This window comes from Oncorhynchus gorbuscha, linkage group LG08 (assembly GCF_021184085.1).
Source record: "Oncorhynchus gorbuscha isolate QuinsamMale2020 ecotype Even-year linkage group LG08, OgorEven_v1.0, whole genome shotgun sequence".
Classification (NCBI taxonomy): domain Eukaryota; kingdom Metazoa; phylum Chordata; class Actinopteri; order Salmoniformes; family Salmonidae; genus Oncorhynchus; species Oncorhynchus gorbuscha.
Window position 1 is genome coordinate 15374201 of NC_060180.1, and position 19543 is coordinate 15393743.

At 40.2% G+C, this 19543-nt stretch overlaps 1 protein-coding gene across 2 annotated transcripts in view; it reads right to left on the reverse strand.

Moving 5' to 3' along the window:
• Positions 1-6177: 6177 nt before the first annotated feature.
• LOC124041246 (SH3 and PX domain-containing protein 2A-like) overlaps positions 6178-19543 on the reverse strand; it is a 102806-nt gene continuing 89440 nt past the window's right edge. For both annotated transcript variants that reach the window (XM_046358610.1, XM_046358609.1), the window contains 3 exons: positions 19443-19492; positions 10510-10629; positions 6178-10396 (listed from right to left, as the gene is read on the reverse strand). In XM_046358610.1, coding sequence (XP_046214566.1) covers positions 8471-10396; positions 10510-10629; positions 19443-19492 — 2096 coding nt within the window. In that variant the 3' untranslated portion in view covers positions 6178-8470. The remainder of the gene's footprint in view (positions 10397-10509; positions 10630-19442; positions 19493-19543) is intronic.

Here is a 19543-nt window from a genome sequence, read left to right on the forward strand (position 1 = left end):
GTGTAACCTCTGGATAACAACCAAATTATGATGTGTACAACTTTTACATTACCGTGTAGTTGACCAATAAAATGGCTTGACGGTGAAGTGGACATACTCGGTATTCATATCCCAGAGGAAGCGATGATCTCACTAGAATACATTTTAATAGAAAGTTAGCAAAAATAGATAATATCTTGCTACCATGGAAAGGAAAATACCTGTCTATTTGTGGGGGAAAAAATCTCCCTGATTAACTTTAGTCATATCCCAGTTAATCTATTTGCTTATGGCCAGCCAGACAAAATTAAACGGGCCTATTTATATAATGAATATGAATTCGGATAGCAGACATGACTGAATACTAAAACATTAGATCTCTCACTAAAGGCTTCAGTCATACAAAATCTATACTTACGCTATCGTTCAAAAGATTGGGGTCACTTAGAAATGTCCCTGTTTTTGAAAGGAAAGCACATTTTTTGTCCATTAAAATAACAACAAATTGATCAGAAATACAGTGTAGACATTGTTAATATTGTAAATGACTATTGTACCTGGAAACGGCAGATTTGTAAGTACAGTATGTAAAAAATAACCTCACCAATGACATAATTTTCTTGCATTTTAAACAGAACTGCCAGATGACCTCCTGAGGGAGGAACGCAACGTGTGTTCACCCATGAACAGGGACTGGCCTTTGTCAATCTAGTGTTGGCAAACAACTGTCACACCCTGATCTGTTTCACCTGTCCTCACTATTGTCTCCACCTCCTCCAGGTGTCGATTGTTTTCCCCAGTGTATTTATCCCTGTGTTTCCTGTCTCTCTGTGCTAGTTCGTCTTGTATGTCCAAGCCTATCAGCGGGTTTTCCAGTTTCCCTGCTTTGCCTTTACTCCTTTTTCTAGTCCTCCCGGTTTAGACCCTTGCCTGTTCTGGACTCTGTTACCCGCCTGCCTGACCATTCTGCCTGCCTTGACCTCGAGCCTGCCTGTCACTCTGTACCTCCTGAACTCTGATCTGGTTATGACCTTTTTCCTCTCCACGACCATTCTCTTGCCTATTCCTTTTGGATTTATTAAACATCTTAAACTCCAACTATCTGCCTCCTGTGTCTGCATTTGGGTCTCGACCTAGTGTCATGATAACAGCACCACCCGCCTACATCTACAAGAGAAAATCCTCACAGATCACACAACATTCCACAATATCAACCACGTCAGTATGTCAACACCAACTTACAATGAAGCAGCTGTCCAGGGTTCCATTTGAGAGGAACAGCGTTAGAGTCAAAGACCTTCGCTATGACGATGTGCAAGTAAGTGTCACTGTACTATACAGTGATGGCAGTAGATTGTGTCCTATTGGCACTGCATAGATTAAGACAAAGCAGTATGTGACCTAAGGTGCCCCCATTCTGGAGTGGGGGTTGGTGTCGTCTGTGGGGACACCTGCCTTGCCTGTAGCTTGTAGTTTTGACTGAATGTTGCCCCCTTACTCCCCATTTCTCAATCCGATTGAGGAATACTTTTCGGCTTGGCGTTGGAAAGTGTATGACCGCCAACCACATGCCCACCTGCCTCTTCAAGCATGGGAAGAGGCACGCAGAGACAATGAGGTGGGGTCAGTCCAGGGTTAGATACAGCACACAAGGCAATATTTTCCCCGTTGCCTCACCAGGGATGACATTGCTCGTGATGTGGATGAGGTGATGTGGCCAGACCCTACAGAATGAGGGATCCATAAAACATCCACCCCATCCCTTGCAATACACATTTTTTTGTTTGCCATTGCACTGTAATTTTACTGTTATTGTTTTTATTTCCTTGAGTTTACAGTACCATATTGTATTGATTAAAGTACTGTGATTCTACTTTTCTTCATTTTTTGTTGTTGTTAAAAACCAGCAATGGCAAACAAATAAGCTATATATTTTTCTGAAGCCTTTCTATTTTTATGTTCATTGAAATGTGAGTAGATGTACTGTACTGGAATAATCTTTCAGAAGTCAGTATGAGACAATTAAAAAGGTATGCAAAGTACTAAAGACAGCAGTGTTTTGTATGAAGTACATCAGTGTGTTGCTGCTTTGAAAGAGTCATTCAAATGATGGATGTGTATCATTTTGTTGCAAAAATGACCAAAATTGAGCATTGTGATAAAGTATACGAGTTTCATTTAAGGACCATAAAATTGACAGATGTGCCATACAGATTGCAACAATAGTTGGGGACAGATTTTCCATGTAACGATTCCATGGCGCATTGTTTATGAACTGATATAAAAAAAACGATGCTGGATTAAAAACCTAGTTTTTCCATTTGAATTATTATACAAAATCTTGCAACCAATAGAATGTTATATATATATATATAGGGGATACAACCATCCCAGCTCTGCAGATTAACGAAGAATTATTAGATCATTTGTTTTGGTACTGTCCGTATGTAGCTCCTTTTTGGTCGCAGGTTCTGAATGGCTGACGAATTGCAACATTTACCTGCAATTAACTCTGCAAACAGCACTGCTGGGTGATCTGAAAAGTCATAGTGAATCAATATATAATATAATAATACATTTAGATTTTTTTGGTTCAATTTACAATCTGTAGAAACTATGAGAATAGAAATGTTCAGAACTTTTGTGAAACATCAGCACAGTTGAAAAATATAATGCAAATATGCATCAATACTGCATGGTCTTCAGAGATAGATGGGAGGGGTTGAGGGTAGTTGATGGATGGGACTAAAAACAAACAAAACATAACTAATGGAAAATGTACCTTGGTCGTAAAATGTATATAGGATGTATAAGCTGGAAGTAGAAGCCTAAGTGTTGTCTATTAGTTTACTCAAATTAGGGGAGTGGTGGTAGGGTTAGAGGAAAATAAAGGAAAATATGTATATTTTTAAATATATATAATATGGGGGATTGGAAATGATGCAGACAATTACATTGATGGAAGCAACAATCTATTTGCAATATTAAAGCTGATCCACCCTTAAAAATATATAAATAAAAAAGACTCACAAATGGGCTTCTACAATGTAGAAGGAGTGTGAATACTTATGTAAATATGATACTTCTGTACTTAGTTTTCAATAAATTTGCAAACACTTCTAAAATCATGTTTTCACTAAGTCATTATGGGGTATTGTGTGTATATGGGTGAGAAAAACATCAAATGAACTTTGAATTCAGGCTGTAACACAACAAAATGTGGAATAAATTAAGGGGTATGAAAACTTTGTGAAGGCAGTGTATGCATTGAGTGCACTTTACGATGGAGAGGTGTGTTATTAGTGTTAAATATGTACACCTCAATCAGCAATATTAAAGCAATTCCTCAAAAATACAAACAACCCACTGGGCTCACACTGGTTGAATCAACATTGTTTCCCACATAATTTCAATTAAATCACGTTGATCCGACCATAAAATAGATGTTGAATTGACATTTGTGCCCAACCATAGGCCTACTTACTATTTAACATAACCATGCTGCACGTAGTATTCTGGTCTTCAGTCTGTGCATGTGAAAAACAAAGCACAGGGCTACCGGCATAACTCACATAGTCTGTTTAGAGCGGAGGCATGTAGGCCTGGCCAGAGTGAACATCATCTGTTATTTACTATCCTGCCTAAGCTGGGCTGGCTGCACCAGTGTTTTATACTGCAGTCTAATACGCACAAATACAGTCTGTGACGGCTGGACATGAAACAGGCAGAGGCAGCCATTGCTAATGGACAAGTTTCTCAGAAGTGAAGGGAGACGCACAGCCACCGTGTGTAAAAATGACATGGAACACAGTATATATCTCACTGGTGTGTACACAGACTTTCCATGTAGACCTCTGAGTGAACCTGGGCCTCATTCAAACTGCCGGTAAGTTAAGAAGTTTGGCAGCAGACATTTTAAACGTATACTGATTCCTCCCACCCTGTTGGGTACGGTTGTTGGGGAATGAATGTAAAAGTAGACTGATTTGATAATGACTCACTATCAAACACTTGTCAAAGTTGTGCACTGTTGGTTCAATGTAATTGTTGGACACTTTAGCTTCAAAAGTCTAGTGGTAGTCACCAAAGGTGTATTTCAATTGGCATGTACTTGTCTGGTAAGTAAAGCTGTTGTCTATTTCAGATCCATGCTTTTTTCTTGAAAATAAAGGAGAGCCGCACACTCTAGGAGCTCAGATGCAAAAATGTAATGTTCAACATTTGACAGACAAGCTGTCTTCATCTTCATCACCCTGATGAAGACAGCTTGTCTGTCGAAACGTTTGACATTACATTTTTCCGTCTGAGCTCCTAGAGTGTGCGGCTCTCCTTTATTTTCAAGTGTTCCACTATGCTAGCCAGCACCTCGCCTAAATAGGTGTTTCTTTCCCTTCTAGACCATGCTTTATTCTTAAAATAATACCAATTTAAATTCTGTATCTTACTCTAATGGCATAGTGTTGACGTAAGGACTTGATAGTTGAAAGCCCTGTTCAGTCAAAATGTGATTTTCCTGTGTTTTATATATATTTCAACACTATGAGGTTGGAATAGTACTGTGAAATTATGATAATGCCCTTTTAGTTTAAGAGCTGTTTGAAAAGACCACCTGAAATTTCAGCCTGTTTTGGTGGGATGGAGTTTTGGCATGTCTTGTGACATCACAGACAGTAAATTAGTTAATAGACCAATAACAGTTCTAAACCTCTCTGCCAATAACAGCTAGTTTTCAGTTTTCCCCTCCCCACTCCCAGACAGTCCTAGAAAAATTATTGCTTGAGAATTTGTTCTTTGCTAACAAGCTATTTATGTTTCTTTTAACCATTTTAATGTAAAATAGTCACTGTAAGGTACTTAATTGTTACCCAGAAATGATTTGATAAAAATGGCTACATTGGACCTTTATGTTTGGGCTGAGCTGTTCTGGAGTGCTCATACTGCCCCCTTGAGGATATGGGATCATAACACTCCACAAGGTTTACTTTGCCTGTGGCGGTATTAGGTATTATATTAGGCCATATAGCTTATTCTCCTTCTTTTTAAATAGTGAGTCAACATGTTTTCAGCACTTCTATTTCCAAGAGTTATCATGGGTCTTTCGTCTCTCTGCAGAAGACATATGTTTGGAACATCGAAATCTTATCGGCACGTAAGTATTGTGAAATCGTATTGTGGGGTCCTTTGCAATTCCCGGCCCTAGTTACAGCACTGCACACACACCAACCAGATCAGACAGCCATAACTCACTGCTAAGCTGAGGAGTATAGCCTGATGTTCCCAGTGGAAGGAATGGCCCAATGGGGAGAACATATTTCACAGGAAAAGCCTATTGGTTGTAAATATTGTCATGTTTGAGACAAGAACTTGCCAATACAGCATAACAGACTGTCTGACATAGTGAACTTCAATCGCTATTTATATACTAGGAGCTGAACAGTAACCAGACAAACGTGCACTTCATCCATATTGGACCATTGGGTAAATAGCCATTACGGTAAAGCCACATCTAAATGTGCTGAGTCAGCAGAGGCTTTATATTAACTATCATTGTTACAAAAGTAATGTACCGACATCGTAATAATTACGTATAACCTCAATCAGTTCTTAGATAGCAAAGGAAGGATTTATATTATATGTACAAAACTTTGCCTGAAGTAACTGCAATTTTATAAATGCAAAGTCAATCTGCAAATTTTCTCAATATGTAACAAAATGGTTAAAATGTGTTACAAATACACACTGTAAACATATGTTTACAAATGGCAAAACCAACACAATAACTGAATACATTGCTTCACTGATTGCTAACACACTTGCATTCTATCCATTTTAGAATGTTTTAGAAACGTTATATTTTTTTTAAATAAAAATGTATCCATATAAATTTGTTTTTATACAAATAAAACATTTTTATTGACAATATTTATATTGTCCAGTAAGATGTTGTATGTATTGTAGTATAGACTGTAATGCACAAGAGGGTGCTCTTGGTCAGATTCTTGCAGGAAAATCCCCTTTACTGCTGTGAATCATAACAGTGTCATTACCCAATCTGTTGCATCTGCTTCACTGCTTTGAATTATGCGTTAAGGTTTAAGGCCCTTTAGTTTGCTTTATGCCTGAGCTGTCCCATATCTTGAATTATACAAGTTGCAGAAATTGAAGGAATCATCAATAATTCTGTAAAACAATGTGGAATCTGGTAATGCAGAAAGTGCATTTATTCACAAAAACACACTTTAATTCATCATTATTTTTGTTTTACATGTAATCATAAAATGAACGTTTTCTCTGCTGAATAATATAAATACAATTTCTGCAATGTAGCAGGCTATAAAACTAATGTTAGATACAATACTGTCCAGCAGACAATGACAAAGGAAATATGAATGGGACATCAAGCTGGCAAAAGAGGATCCTTCACTAGAACCATATTTCAACAGTCTTGAACATCAGCCATAGCAGGTCCAGATTCATTAACAGAATTTGAGAATTTAATGCTTGGGCAAAAAAGTATGTAATGTGACCTATAAATTGATAAGTCAAAGTTTTGTATACCACAGGGTAAGATTAACTCAATGTAACTAGATATTACTTAATTAGAAGGAATTCATTAGGGAATTTGAAATACTTGAAACAAAGTTATGTAGCTAGAATAGATGACATGTTCAAAGATTAAAATTAATACTGCACAGCAATATTAAGAGTATACATTTTTTATATGCTGTATGTTCCTCCTTTTTCAAAGGGGCATGAGTATCAAGTCTTTCCAGATATGAGTAGCACCAGATGGGTCATTGTTTATGTATTTGCACTGCTGTCTGCAAGCCCCTTGTGGGATAAAAATAGGTATTGAATTCATTTGCAATGAGTTCTCCCTCTCAGATAAAATCACAATTTAAGTTCAATTGCTATTCTACACATCCCTGGGGTTTGGTTTTGAAAGCAAATGAAAAGCCTCAATTCCAATATTCCTCAAGTCAAATATTCCTTCCTCTGGTAGCTTAAATGTAATAATGGAAATGCATAAGCAGCTCATCACCTGTTTTGTTTACAACCTAGCGAACACCTTCAAAGGTCAAGTTCAATGTGAAAACAAAACTTCACATTTGATTCAAAAGAACTAAACAAATCATAACCATATGGTATCGGCCTTTTATTTGATTCTAAATGTGATCAAATGGTCAAATGGAGCCATGGGAGAAATCTGTTGATAGAAAACATCAAAATGTACTAGAAGAAGACGATTCTAGAGAGCGCAAAAAATAGCTGATTTACCACTCCTTCAAATAGGCTGAACTATATTGTGTCACAAGACCAGAGCAGAAATACACTTCTAAGCAGGTGAAGGATACATACTGTATGTATAAGACATCAGCTAGAGTGTCATCAAGAAAATCATGAAACATTCATAAAGATTTACAGCTACAGTCTGCAACTTGGGAAGCTGTTTAATTGTTATTAAGATTCTTCATATTTACCCATTGATTATTGAAGAATATACTTACAAATGCCTCGTGAGCTACAGCACAACATGTCTCAAAATCTCCCTAGCCTTATCCTTTAGCTGTATACCAAAACAGGTGGCAGGGACCCCATAAAAAAAAATTGCAGACTGTAGCTTTAAGAGATTTAAAATGACTTGCATACTGTTATAAATGGACAGAATATACACTTTACAACAAGATGACACACACACAAAGCTATATAAAAGTATTACATAAAATATACATTAAGCTTCACCAAAAATGTTACGTAAAAACATGCACGAGACATTCTGCAGATGGCATTTAACATATGAGAAGGTGTAGCAACAGATCTTTTAAACACAACATTCAAAACATTTGAAGAGAAATGTTTACTTAAAATGTGCCCAAGGCCTGGTCAGTATAGGAACCTTTTAACCATGCAAAAAGCTTTCAAAAGTAAATGTTTTATGATCAAATGTCATCAGAAGTGAGTCATGGAAATCATTAAGTAGGTCATGTTATCATATTACAAACCCTCTCTCGTTGTTATAAAGGATCATCATCAGCCAAAGCTGTCCAAAGCTCCTCTTCTCGTGTCCAAGTCCCATTATTCTTCCATTTTGGATTAAAAAGCATGTTTCATCAAATCAACCACTTTTGTTGTTTAATTCTTCCGTTTAATATGGTTGACCTTCTGCTGATTGTAACGCCAAAGGTATTTGTTCTGTCCACTCGGCTGTCTGTGAATATATAAAAATCCTGTCTAATAATTGCACAATGAAGTGCTTTATCTGTCACTAGATGAGAGTAATAAAATGGCAAGAAATGACATGCCAGGATAGGTTGGCCACCCTCAGTTTAGAAAATACAAAGGATGCCACTTAGATTATGCATGGTCTCTTCTGATTTCCATCTATAAAATGTAAAAAAGCAGTGTCTTCTTTCCATTTCCATTTCCACTGTCTTCCATGGTCTCTGACCTTGACGACCTGATTGCACATGCACTGAACAGAAGCGTGATACTAGTTCTTCCTTTCCAGGTAGTTCGAGGGGACCCAGCCTTTCCGAGGTCGACTTCCATCCAGGATCTGGCAGTACCACCACCCATTAGGGTTCCTCTCTAGAACCTCCAGAATTGTTCCTTCAGGGAAACCCATGGTCTCCTCATCACCATGGTAATCCGCTATGGAGACATACACCTCACGGAGGTTGTTGTGGATGAGGTGGGGTTTGGGTTTTACAGTGGATACAGGTAGACCGTTCCTCAGAGACCCAAGGCCCAGTGATTCGGAGCTGCCCGTGCCGGGTCTGTTCCGGTTCGCCATGTTACCGTTTGGCGCTGGGGTTGTACCAAAGGAAGCATTGCGGCGCACGGTGGGACTAGAGCGTGGGTGGTCGGTGGAGTTGAGTGACTCACCTCTCCTAAGGGAGCCGACTGGGTTTGGGCCGTCGATGATCGGCCCGGAGATGAAGACAGACTGAGGCCTGACCACCTGTTGTTGTTTCGTACCATTCCTCTGCTTATGCAAGCTGTTGAACAGGTCAAAGGGCTTGGAGAGCCCCCCGGGGGGTTTGGAGGGAATGGGAGGTGTGCTCCTCTTCAGGCTCTGGTTGATGTTGTTCAGAGCCTGGACCCTCTGCTCATTCTTCTCCAGGCTGTTGGACTTGCTCAGGCTGCCTGGCTTGGTGGGGGTGCCATCGGACTCTGACCCAGCTGTGTCGTCCAGCTGCCTGACAGGCTCCAGGTAGTAGGTTGGAGCCCAGCCCTCAGTATCGCCCCAGCGGACGTACCACCAGCCGCTTTCCTGCTTCTCCAGCACCTCCACTTCCACCCCGGCAGGGAAGCTCATCTCTGAGTTCTGGACCTTCTCATAGGTGTCTGTGGTGCGGTAAAAGCTGCAGCCCTCGTCTGAGTCTCCACGGCTACCTTTAGAGTAGATGGAGGAGAGGTCAGAGGTGCTGTGGGAAGACACAGAGTCCTCAGAGGAGATGACAGAGGCTGTTTCAAAGTCTTCTCCTCTGGAGCCCTTCTTCAGCTGGCTTGTAGGCCTCAGCTGTCTCCGGAGGCTGCTGATGTCCATCTTCTCTGCACTGGAGGCCTTGGCCACCTGGGGCTTAGGCCTGACCACTGGCTTAGGTTTGGTGGATGACTTGGTGGAACCCATTTTGTGTTCCTCTTTGTCCTTCTTGGACCTGGACTGCTTGGATAGATCCGGGATGGACTCTGTAGAAGCAGGTTTGGGGCTGGACTCCCCAGCCTCTGCTTTGGTTCGAGAATGGGACTGGCTTCCGTTCAGCTCCAGCTGGATATTCTTCCCTTTTCTCCTTGCCCCCAACGTGGAGTGAGAGTTTTCAGCCTTGCAAGTCTCCAACGGGGCGCTCGTCTTCGGGGAATCCGAGTCGCCACTGGATTGTGCATCAGGCTTCTCTCTGAAAGGCCTGAAGCCGTCATTCTCATAGATACACTCCTCTCCCTCAGGCTCCTCCTCTTCCTGTCCCACATCCTCTGATGACTCGCCCATCTTGAAGGAGGCGCTGTGGAGAGAAGAGACCGGAGACAGCTTGGAGGACAGATGAGAGCCTTTACCTGAGGAGTCATCCTCATTCTTCCCATCCACCGAGGACCCATCTGTCCTGAGGAACACAAACTCTGACTCCAGATCAAACCCAATGGCAGGAATGTCATATTCTGGCTCCTCGTACACAGGCCTCCCGGGAGATACAGGGGACTCTGGAGCCTCGGACCCGGGGCTGCTGGGAGGGGCGGTCTCCTCAGAGTCCTGCTTCTTGACGGGCGGGGCTGGGGGTGGGACTTTGGGGCGGCTCAGAGTGCTGGTTCTGCGGTTTAGGTTGGGTTTCTTTCGTTTGTCGATGTAGGAGCAGGGAGCCCACCCCTCTTTCTCCCCGATTTGGACATACCACCAGCCACCAGAGTTCTTTTCGATCACCTACAGGACAGAACAGAGAGAATAGATGGGGAGAAATGAACTACATGCAGTATCTGTTAATTTCAATAATTTACCTAAACAATAAAAAAACAATTAACATGAAAAAAGCTTACCTCTGCTTTCTGCCCTCCATTAAAACTAATGCCATCAGAAATGACAGACTGGAACTCTGCAATGGTGTAGTACTCTGCTTCAACAGTAGGGGGCTCTGGTGGTGAGGGTAAATTAGATCCCTGAGTGGAAAAAATGTCAGGCATTATGAATATTGCACAGCTGATACTGTTAACAATAGAACCGCCAGGCCGTTGAGCCTATAAGTACCCACTACGGAACCCTGAGAATGTTGCCGGGCGTCACCTTTAGCATACGCATCAGATGCATATCAACGCACAAGGTGCGCAAACATAAGCACCCTTGCTTGATAAATAGTTCTTAAACAACTGTAAATCATGAATTGCATGAATACATATTTGTGGAAATATATCCATGTAAATATATAAAAACAGTTATTTATTTAGATAGAATATAATTTACTTTGTTTTGTATAATTCTACAAAGTCCTAGTTAACAACATAGACCAAAAGCCAATTTGGAACACTTTGAGCCAATGATGCATCAACACTCGAACAGTCTAATAAATGCATTTCATATATGCTATCAGAGGAATAATAATTTGGTTGTGTTTATAAAGGTCTTAGGTAACATTAGAATAGTAAAAAACTATTATTTCAAAGAACATAATAGCATTTTCATTAGTTTATGTTACTTTCATTAGAGTTGATGAACTCTAGAGCTCTGTCAGAGTGACCATCGGGTTCTTGGTCATCTCCCTGACCAAGGCCCTTGCTGGGGGACCTTGAATGCTTGCTACCCGTTCCCCAATTCTGTCTCGGAGCTCTACGTACAATTCTTTCGACCTCATGGCTTGTTTTTTGCTCTGACATGCACTGTCAACTGTGGGACCTTATATAGACAGGTGTGTGCCTTTCCAAATCATGTCCAATCAATTTAATATACCACAGGTGGACACTAGTCAAGTTGTAGAAACATCTCAAGAATGACCATTGGAAACAGGATGCACCTGAGCTCAACTTCGATTCTCATAGCAAAGGGTCTGAATATCTATGTAAATAAGGTTTTTCTGTTTTGTATTTTTTTTAATACATTTGCAAACATTTCTAACAATCTGTTTTCGTTTTGTCATTGTTTGGTATTATTTTGTATTTTATTAGGATCCCCATTAGCTGTTGCAAAATCAGCAGCTACTCTTCCTGGGGTCCACACAAAACACAATACAGAATGACATAATAGAGAACATCAACAGACAAGAAGAGCTCAAAAACAGAAATATCATATATTTTTTAAAGGCAGACGTAGCATACATATCAATGCATACACACAAACTATTTAGGTCAAATAGGGTAGAGGCATTTTGCCGCGAGGTGTTGCTTTATCTGTTTTGAGATTGAAGGAAGTTCCATGCAATTAGGGCTCTATATGATACTGTATGCTTTCTTGAATTTGTTCTGGATTTGGGGAATGTGAAAAGACCCCTGGTGGCATGTCTGGTGGGATAAGCGTGTATGTCAGAGCTGTGTGTAAGTTGACTATGCAAACAATTTGGGATTTTCAACAGATTAATGTTTCTTATAAAAAGAAGAAGTGATGCAGTCAGTCTCTCCTAAACTAAAATCTTAGCCAAAAGAGACTGGCATGCATAGTATTTACATCAGCCCTCTGATTACAATTAAGAGCAAAAAGTGCCACTGTTTTTGGCCAGCTGCAGCTTAACAAGGTCTTTCTTTGCAGCACTGGACCACACGACTGGACAATAATCAAGATTAGACTAAACTAGAGCCTGCAGAACTTGCTTCTTGGAGTGTGGTGTCAAAATCAGAGCATCTCTTTATTATGGCAAGACAACTCCCCATTTTTACAACCATTGAATCTATATGTTTTGACCATGACAGTTTACAATCTAAAGTAACACCAAGGAATTTAGTCTCCTCAACTTGTTCAACAGCCACTCCATTCATTACCAGATTCAGCTGAGGTCTAGAGCTTAAGGAATGATTTGTACCAAATACAATGCTCTTAGTTTTAGAGATGTTCAGTACCAGTTTATTACTGGCTATGGTTGAATCATCAGCATACATGGACACACATGTTTTGTTTAATGCCAGTGGCAGGCCATTGGTAAAAGTAGAAAATAATAGAGGGCCTAGAGAGCTGCCCTGCGGTACACCACACTTTACATGTTTGATATTAGAGAAGCTTCCATTAAAGAAAACTCTATGAGTTCTATTATATAGATTGCCATGTCATTAATTCAGAGCTGAGGTTGAAAAGCCATAACACATTCACTACCTTTCAAAAGTTTGGGGTCACATAGAAATGTCCTTGTTTTTGAAAGAAAAGCTAATTTTTTGAACATTAAAATAACATCATATTGATCAGAAATACTGTGTAGACAGTGTTAATGTTGTAAATGACTATTGTAGCTGGAAACAGCAGATTTTTATGGAATATTTACATAGGCGTACAGAGGCCCATTATCAGCAACCATAAATCCTGTGTTCCAATGGCACATTGTGTTAGCTAATCCAAGTTTATCATTTTTAAAGGATAATTGATCAATATAAAATAATTTTGCAATTATGTTAGCACAGCTGACAACTGTTGTGCTGATTAAAGATGCAATAAAACTGTCCTTCTTAAGACTAGTTGAGTATTTGGAACATCAGTATTTGTGGCTTTGATTACAGACTCAAAACGGTCAGAAACAAAGACCTTTCTTCTGGAACTCGTCAGTCTATTCTTGTTCTGAGAAATGAAGGCTATTCCATGCGAGAAATTGCCAAGAAACTGAAGATCTCGTACATTAAATAGTACCCGCAAAACACAAGTCTCAATGTCAACAGTGAAGAGGCAACTCCGGGATGTTGGCCTTCTAGGCATACTTGCAAAGAAAAAGCCATATCTCAGACTGGCCAATAAAATGAACAGATTAAGATGTGCAAAATAACACAGACACTGGACAGAGGAACTCTAGAAGGCCAGCATCCCGGAGTCGCCTCTTCACTGTTGACGTTGAGACTGGTGTTTTGCGGATACTATTTAATTAAGCTGCCAATTGAGGATTTGTGAGGCGTCTGTTTCTAAAACTAGACACTCAAATGTACTTGTCCTCTTTCCCAGTTCTGCACTGGGGCCTCCCACTCCTCTTTCTATTCTGGTTAGACCCAGTTTGCTCTGTTCTGTGAAGGGAGTTTTTTTCAACAACAGGTTATGCTCAATAATATCAAAAGCTGCACTGAAATCTAATAGTACAGCTCCCACTATCTTCTTATTATCAATTTCTTTCAACCAATCATCAGTCATTTGTGTCAGTGCTGTACATGCTGAGTGCCCTTCTCTATAAGCATGCTGAAAGTTGGTTAATTTGTTTACAGAGAAATAGTATTGTATTTGGCCAAACACATTTTTTCCCAACAGTTTGCTAAGAGCTGGCAGCAAGCTTATAGGTCTGCTGTTAGAACCAGAAAAGGCCGCTTTACCACTCTTGGGTAGCGGAATTACTTTGGCTTCCCTCCAGGCCTGAGGACAAATACTTTCCCCTAGGCTCAGATAAAAAATATGACATATGAGTGGTTATAGAGCCAGCTACCATCCTCAGTAGCTTTCCATCTAAGTAGTCAATTCCAGGATGTTTGTCATTATTGATCGATAACAACCATTTTTCCACCTCTCCCACACTAACTTTACAAAATTCAAAATGCAATGTTTTTCTTTCATTATTTGTTATTTTATGAATGAATACAATTTCACACTGTTCGTTGTTGGCATTTCCTGCCTAAGTTTGCCCACTTTGCCAATGAATTAGTCATTAAAATAATTGCCAACATCAAATGATTTCGTGATGAATCTGATTCTATGAAAGATGGAGTTGAATTTGTCTTTCTGCCCATAATTTAATTTAAACTATTCTGAAGTTTTCATATCATTGGCTTCATAATACAGTTTCTTCTTCTTTTTGTTGAATTTAGTCACATAATTTCTCAATTTGCAGTAAGTCAGCCCGTCAGATGTGCAGCCAGACATATTATTCACTCCTACTGCCCCATCTCTTTCAACCATAGTTTTTCAATTCCTCAGAAATCCATGGAGCCTTAACAGTTCTATCAGTCAGTTTCTTAACAGTTGCATGTTTATCAATAATTGGAAGAAGCAATTTCATAAATTCATTAAGTGCAGCAGCGTCTAGATGCTCCTCACTAATCACATCAGACCAACAAATATTTTTTACATCATCCACATAAGAGTCAAAGCAAAATCTTTTGTATGATCTCTTAAACACTATTTTAGGCCCAGCTGTTGGATCTTTGGCTTTCCTGGATATAGCCACTGTATTGTGATCACTGCATCCAATGGGTACGGATTCAGCTTTAGAACAAAGTTCTACAGTATTAATAAAAATGTGACCGATACATGTGGATGATCTTGTTCCTGTAGTGTTTGTAAACATCCTGGTAGGTTGATTAATAACCTGAACCAGATTACAAGCACTGGTAACAGTAAGAAGCTTCCTCATGAGCGGACAGCTTGATGAAAACCAGTCAATATTCAGGTCCCCAAGAAAGTAGACCTATCTGTTTCTATCACATACACTGTAAAGCATTTCTCACATATTATTTAGATACTGACCGTTATCACTTGGTGGCCTATAGCAACACCCCAAAAGAAAAGGCTTTAGATGAACCTGCAACCACAACACTTCAATAACAATTGACATAAGATCTTCTCTAAGCATTACATGGATATGGCTCTGAATATATACAGCAACACCTCCCCCATAAGCATTGCTGTCTCTTCAATAGATGTTATATCCTTGTATTACTACTGCTGTATCATCAAATTAATTATCTAAGTGAGTCTCAGAAATGGCTAATATATGAATGTTATCTGATGTTAGCAAGAACTTGATATCATGAACCTTATTTCTAAGGCCACATACAGTGGGGCAAAAAAGTATTTAGTCAGCCACCAATTGTGCAAGTTCTCCCACTTAAAAAGATGAGAGGCCTGTAATGTTCATCATAGGTACACTTCAACTATGACAGACAAAATGAGAAACAGTGTGTGAAAACAGTGTGTGAAAACCTTCTGAAGACTTACAGAAAACGTATGACCTCTGTCATTGCCAACAAAGGGTATATAACAAAGTATTGAGATAAACTTTTGTTATTGACCAAATACTTATTTTCCACCATAATCTATGACGAAAATTACAGGCCTCTCTCATCTTTTTAAGTGGGAGAACTTGCACAATTGGTGGCTGACTAAATACTTTTTTGCGCCACTGTATATTAATATGGGCTATTTTCAGCCCTTTCCTGGGGGGCTTATCAGAGATAGACATAGACAAGTTCCTCTCAAGTTCTTGGCTCTTTCCAGAACAGCTACCTTGTCCTTGAACCTCAGGAACCTGACCGCTATTGGCATGGGCTTATCACCTGGGCCGGTGGTGGGTTTTCCAGTCTTGTGTGCGTGCTCCACCTCAATCTTCCTGTGGTCCATCTTCAATTTCTCAGAGATCATTTCCCTCGCTTTGTCCTCAGACTCCGTCCAGGTCTCATGGAGATTCTGCAATTCTGTCCACAATCATGTTGTTCCGCCTTGATTGTCCCTCGAGATGGTCTGATTTATCTGTCATTGTTATCCTGGATTCACACATAGAACTGATGTCCTCTCTCAATGACTTACAGATTGCTGTCATCTTGCCGTTCTCCTGTTTCAACTCATTGAGCTGACCCTGGGAGAACTGCAAACTGTTCTTCAGGTCCTGGACCTCTCTGGTCAGCACTAGAGGGTGGCCGATTAATTAGAGTCAATTTCAAGTTTTCATAACAATCAGCATTTTTGGATGCCGATTATGGCCGATTACATTGCATTCCACGGGGAAACTGCATGGCAGGGTGACCACCTGTTACGCGAGTGCAGCAAGGAGCCGAGGTAAGTTGCTAACTAGCATTAAACTTATCTTATGAAAAACAATCAATCTTCACATAATCACTAGTTAACTACACATGGTTGATGATATTACTAGGTTAACTAGCTTATCCTGCGTTGCATATAATCAATGCGGTGCCTGTCCCCAGTCCACCTGACCGTGCTGCTGCTCCAGTTTCAACTGTTCTGCCTTATTATTATTCGACCATGCTGGTCATTTATGAACATTTGAACATCTTGGCCATGTTCTGTTATAATCTCCACCCGGCACAGCCAGAAGAGGACTGGCCACCCCACATAGCCTGGTTCCTCTCTAGGTTTCTTCCTAGGTTTTGGCCTTTCTAGGGAGTTTTTCCTAGCCACCATGCTTCTACACCTGCATTGCTTGCTGTTTGGGGTTTTAGGCTGGGTTTCTGTACAGCACTTTGAGATATCAGCTGATGTATGAAGGGCTATATAAATAAATTAGATTTGATTTGAAAACTTGTTTCTCAACCACTCCACAAATTTCTTGTTAACAAACTATAGTTTTGGCAAGTCAGTTAGGACATCTACAGTGGGGCAAAAAAGTATTTAGTCAGCCACCAATTGTGCAAGTTATCCCACTTAAAAAGATGAGAGAGGCCTGTAATTTTCATCATAGGTACACTTCAACTATGACAGACAAAATGAGAAAACAAATCTAGAAAATCACATTGTAGGATTTTTAATGAATTTATTTGCAAATTATGGTGGAAAATAAGTATTTGGTCACCTACAAACAAGCAAGATTTCTGGCTCTCACAGACCTGTAACTTTGTCTTTAAGAGGCTCCTCTGTCCTCCACTCGTTACCTGTATTAATGGCACCTGTTTGAACTTGTTATCAGTATAAAAGACACCTGTCCACAACCTCAAACAGTCACACTCCAAACTCCACTATGGCCAAGACCAGAGTGCTGTCAAAGGACACCAGAAACACAATTGTAGACCTGCACCAGGCTGGGAAGACTGAATCTGCAATAGGTAAGCAACTTGGTTTGAAGAAATCAACTGTGGGAGCAATTATTAGGAAATGGAAGACATACACGGCCACTGATATTCTCCCTCGATCTGGGGCTCCACGCAAGATCTCACACTGTGGGGTCAAGATGAACACAAGAATGGTGAGCAAAAATCCCAGAACCACACGGGGGGACCTAGTGAATGACCTGCAGAGAGCTGGGACCAAAGTAACAAAGCCTACCATCAGCAAGGGCATTGAAGATTAAACGTGGCTGGGTCTTTCAGCATGACAATGATGAAGCATTTCAAGGTCCTGGAGTGGCCTTGAGGGATTTGGAGGGATTTGAAAGTCCGTGTTGCCCAGCAACAGCCCCAAAACATCACTGTTCTAGAGGAGATCTGCATGAAGGAATGGGCCAAAATACCAGCAACAGTGTGTGAAAACCTTGTGATGACTTACAGAAAACGTTTGACCTCTGTTATATACCCTTTGTTGGCAATGACAAAGTATTGAGATTATTTTCCACCATAATTTGCAAATAAATTCATTAAAAATCCTCCTATGTGATTTTCCGGATTTTTTTCTCATTTTGTCTGTCGGCGGCAGGGTAGCCTAGTGGTTAGAGTGTTGGACTAGAAACCGAAAGGTTGCAAATTCAAATCCCTGAGCTGACAAGGTACAAATCTGTCGTTCTGCCCCTGAACAGGCAGTTAACCCACTGTTCCTAGGCTGTCATTGAAAATAAGGATTTGTTCTTAACTGACATGCCAAGTTAAATAAAGGTAAAATAAATTTTAAAGAAAAGTTGAAGTGTACCTATGATGAAAATTACAGGCCTCTCATCTTTTTAAGTGGGAGAACCTGCACAATTGGTGGCTGACTAAATACTTTTTTGCCCCAGTGTACATTGTTCATGACAGAATATTTAACTTATAACTCACTATATCACAATTCCAGTGGGTCAGAAGTTTACATACACCAAGTTGACTGTGCAGCTTGGAAAATTCCAGAAAATGATGTCATGGCTTTGGAGGCTTCTGATAGGCTAATCGACATCATTTGAGTCAATTGGAGGTGTACCTGTGAATGTATTTCAATGCCTACCTTCAAACTCTTTGCTTGACATCATGGGAAAATCAAAAGAAATCAGCCAAGACCTAAAAAAAAGATAGACCTCCACAAGTCTGCTTCATCCTTGGGAAGAATTTCCAAACACCTGAAGGTACCATGTTCATGTGTACAAACAATAGTACGCAAGTATAAACACCATGGGATCACGCAGCCATCATACCGCTCAGGAAGGAGAAGCGTTCTGTCTCCGAGAGATGAACGTACTTTGGTGAGAAAAGTGCAAATCAATCCCAGAATAGCAAAGGACCTTGTGAAGATGCTGGAGGAAACAGGTACAAAAGTATCTATATCCACAGAAAAACAAGTCCAATATCGACATAACCTGAATGGCCACTCAGCAAGGAAGAAGCCACTGCTCCAAAACCGCCATAAAAAAGCCAGACTACGGTTTGCAACTGCACATGGAGACAAAGATCGTACTTTTTGGAGAAATGTCCTCTCGTCTGACGAAACAAAAATAGAACTGTTTGGCTATGATGAACATTGTTATGTTTGGAGGAAAAAGGGGCAGGCTTGCAAGCCAAAGTACACCATCCCAACCGTGAAGCACGGGGGTGGCAGCATCATGTTGTGGGGGTGCTTTGCTGGAGGAGGGACTGGTGCACATCACAAAATAGATGGTGTCACGAGGAATTAAAATCATGTGTATATATTGAAGCATCATCTCAAGACATCAGTCAGGAAGTTAAAGCTTGGTCTCAAATGGGTCTTCCAAATGGACAATGACCCCCAAGCATACTTCCAAAGTTGTGGCAAAATGGCCTAAGGACAACAAATTCAAGGTATTGGTGGTGATCCTAACTGACCCAAGACAGGGAATTTTTACTAGGATTAAATGTCAGGAATTGTGAAAAACTGAGTTTAAATGTCGTTGGCTAAGGTGTATGTAAACTTCAACTGTAATTATTTTTTTCATACTGACCAGAGTTGCATCTCTTCGAGGAGGTGGCTTTTGTCTGAGGATCGGGGAGCCTAGATAGAAGAAAATGAGATTGCGATTTGAATTATGAGAGTGTATTAGTT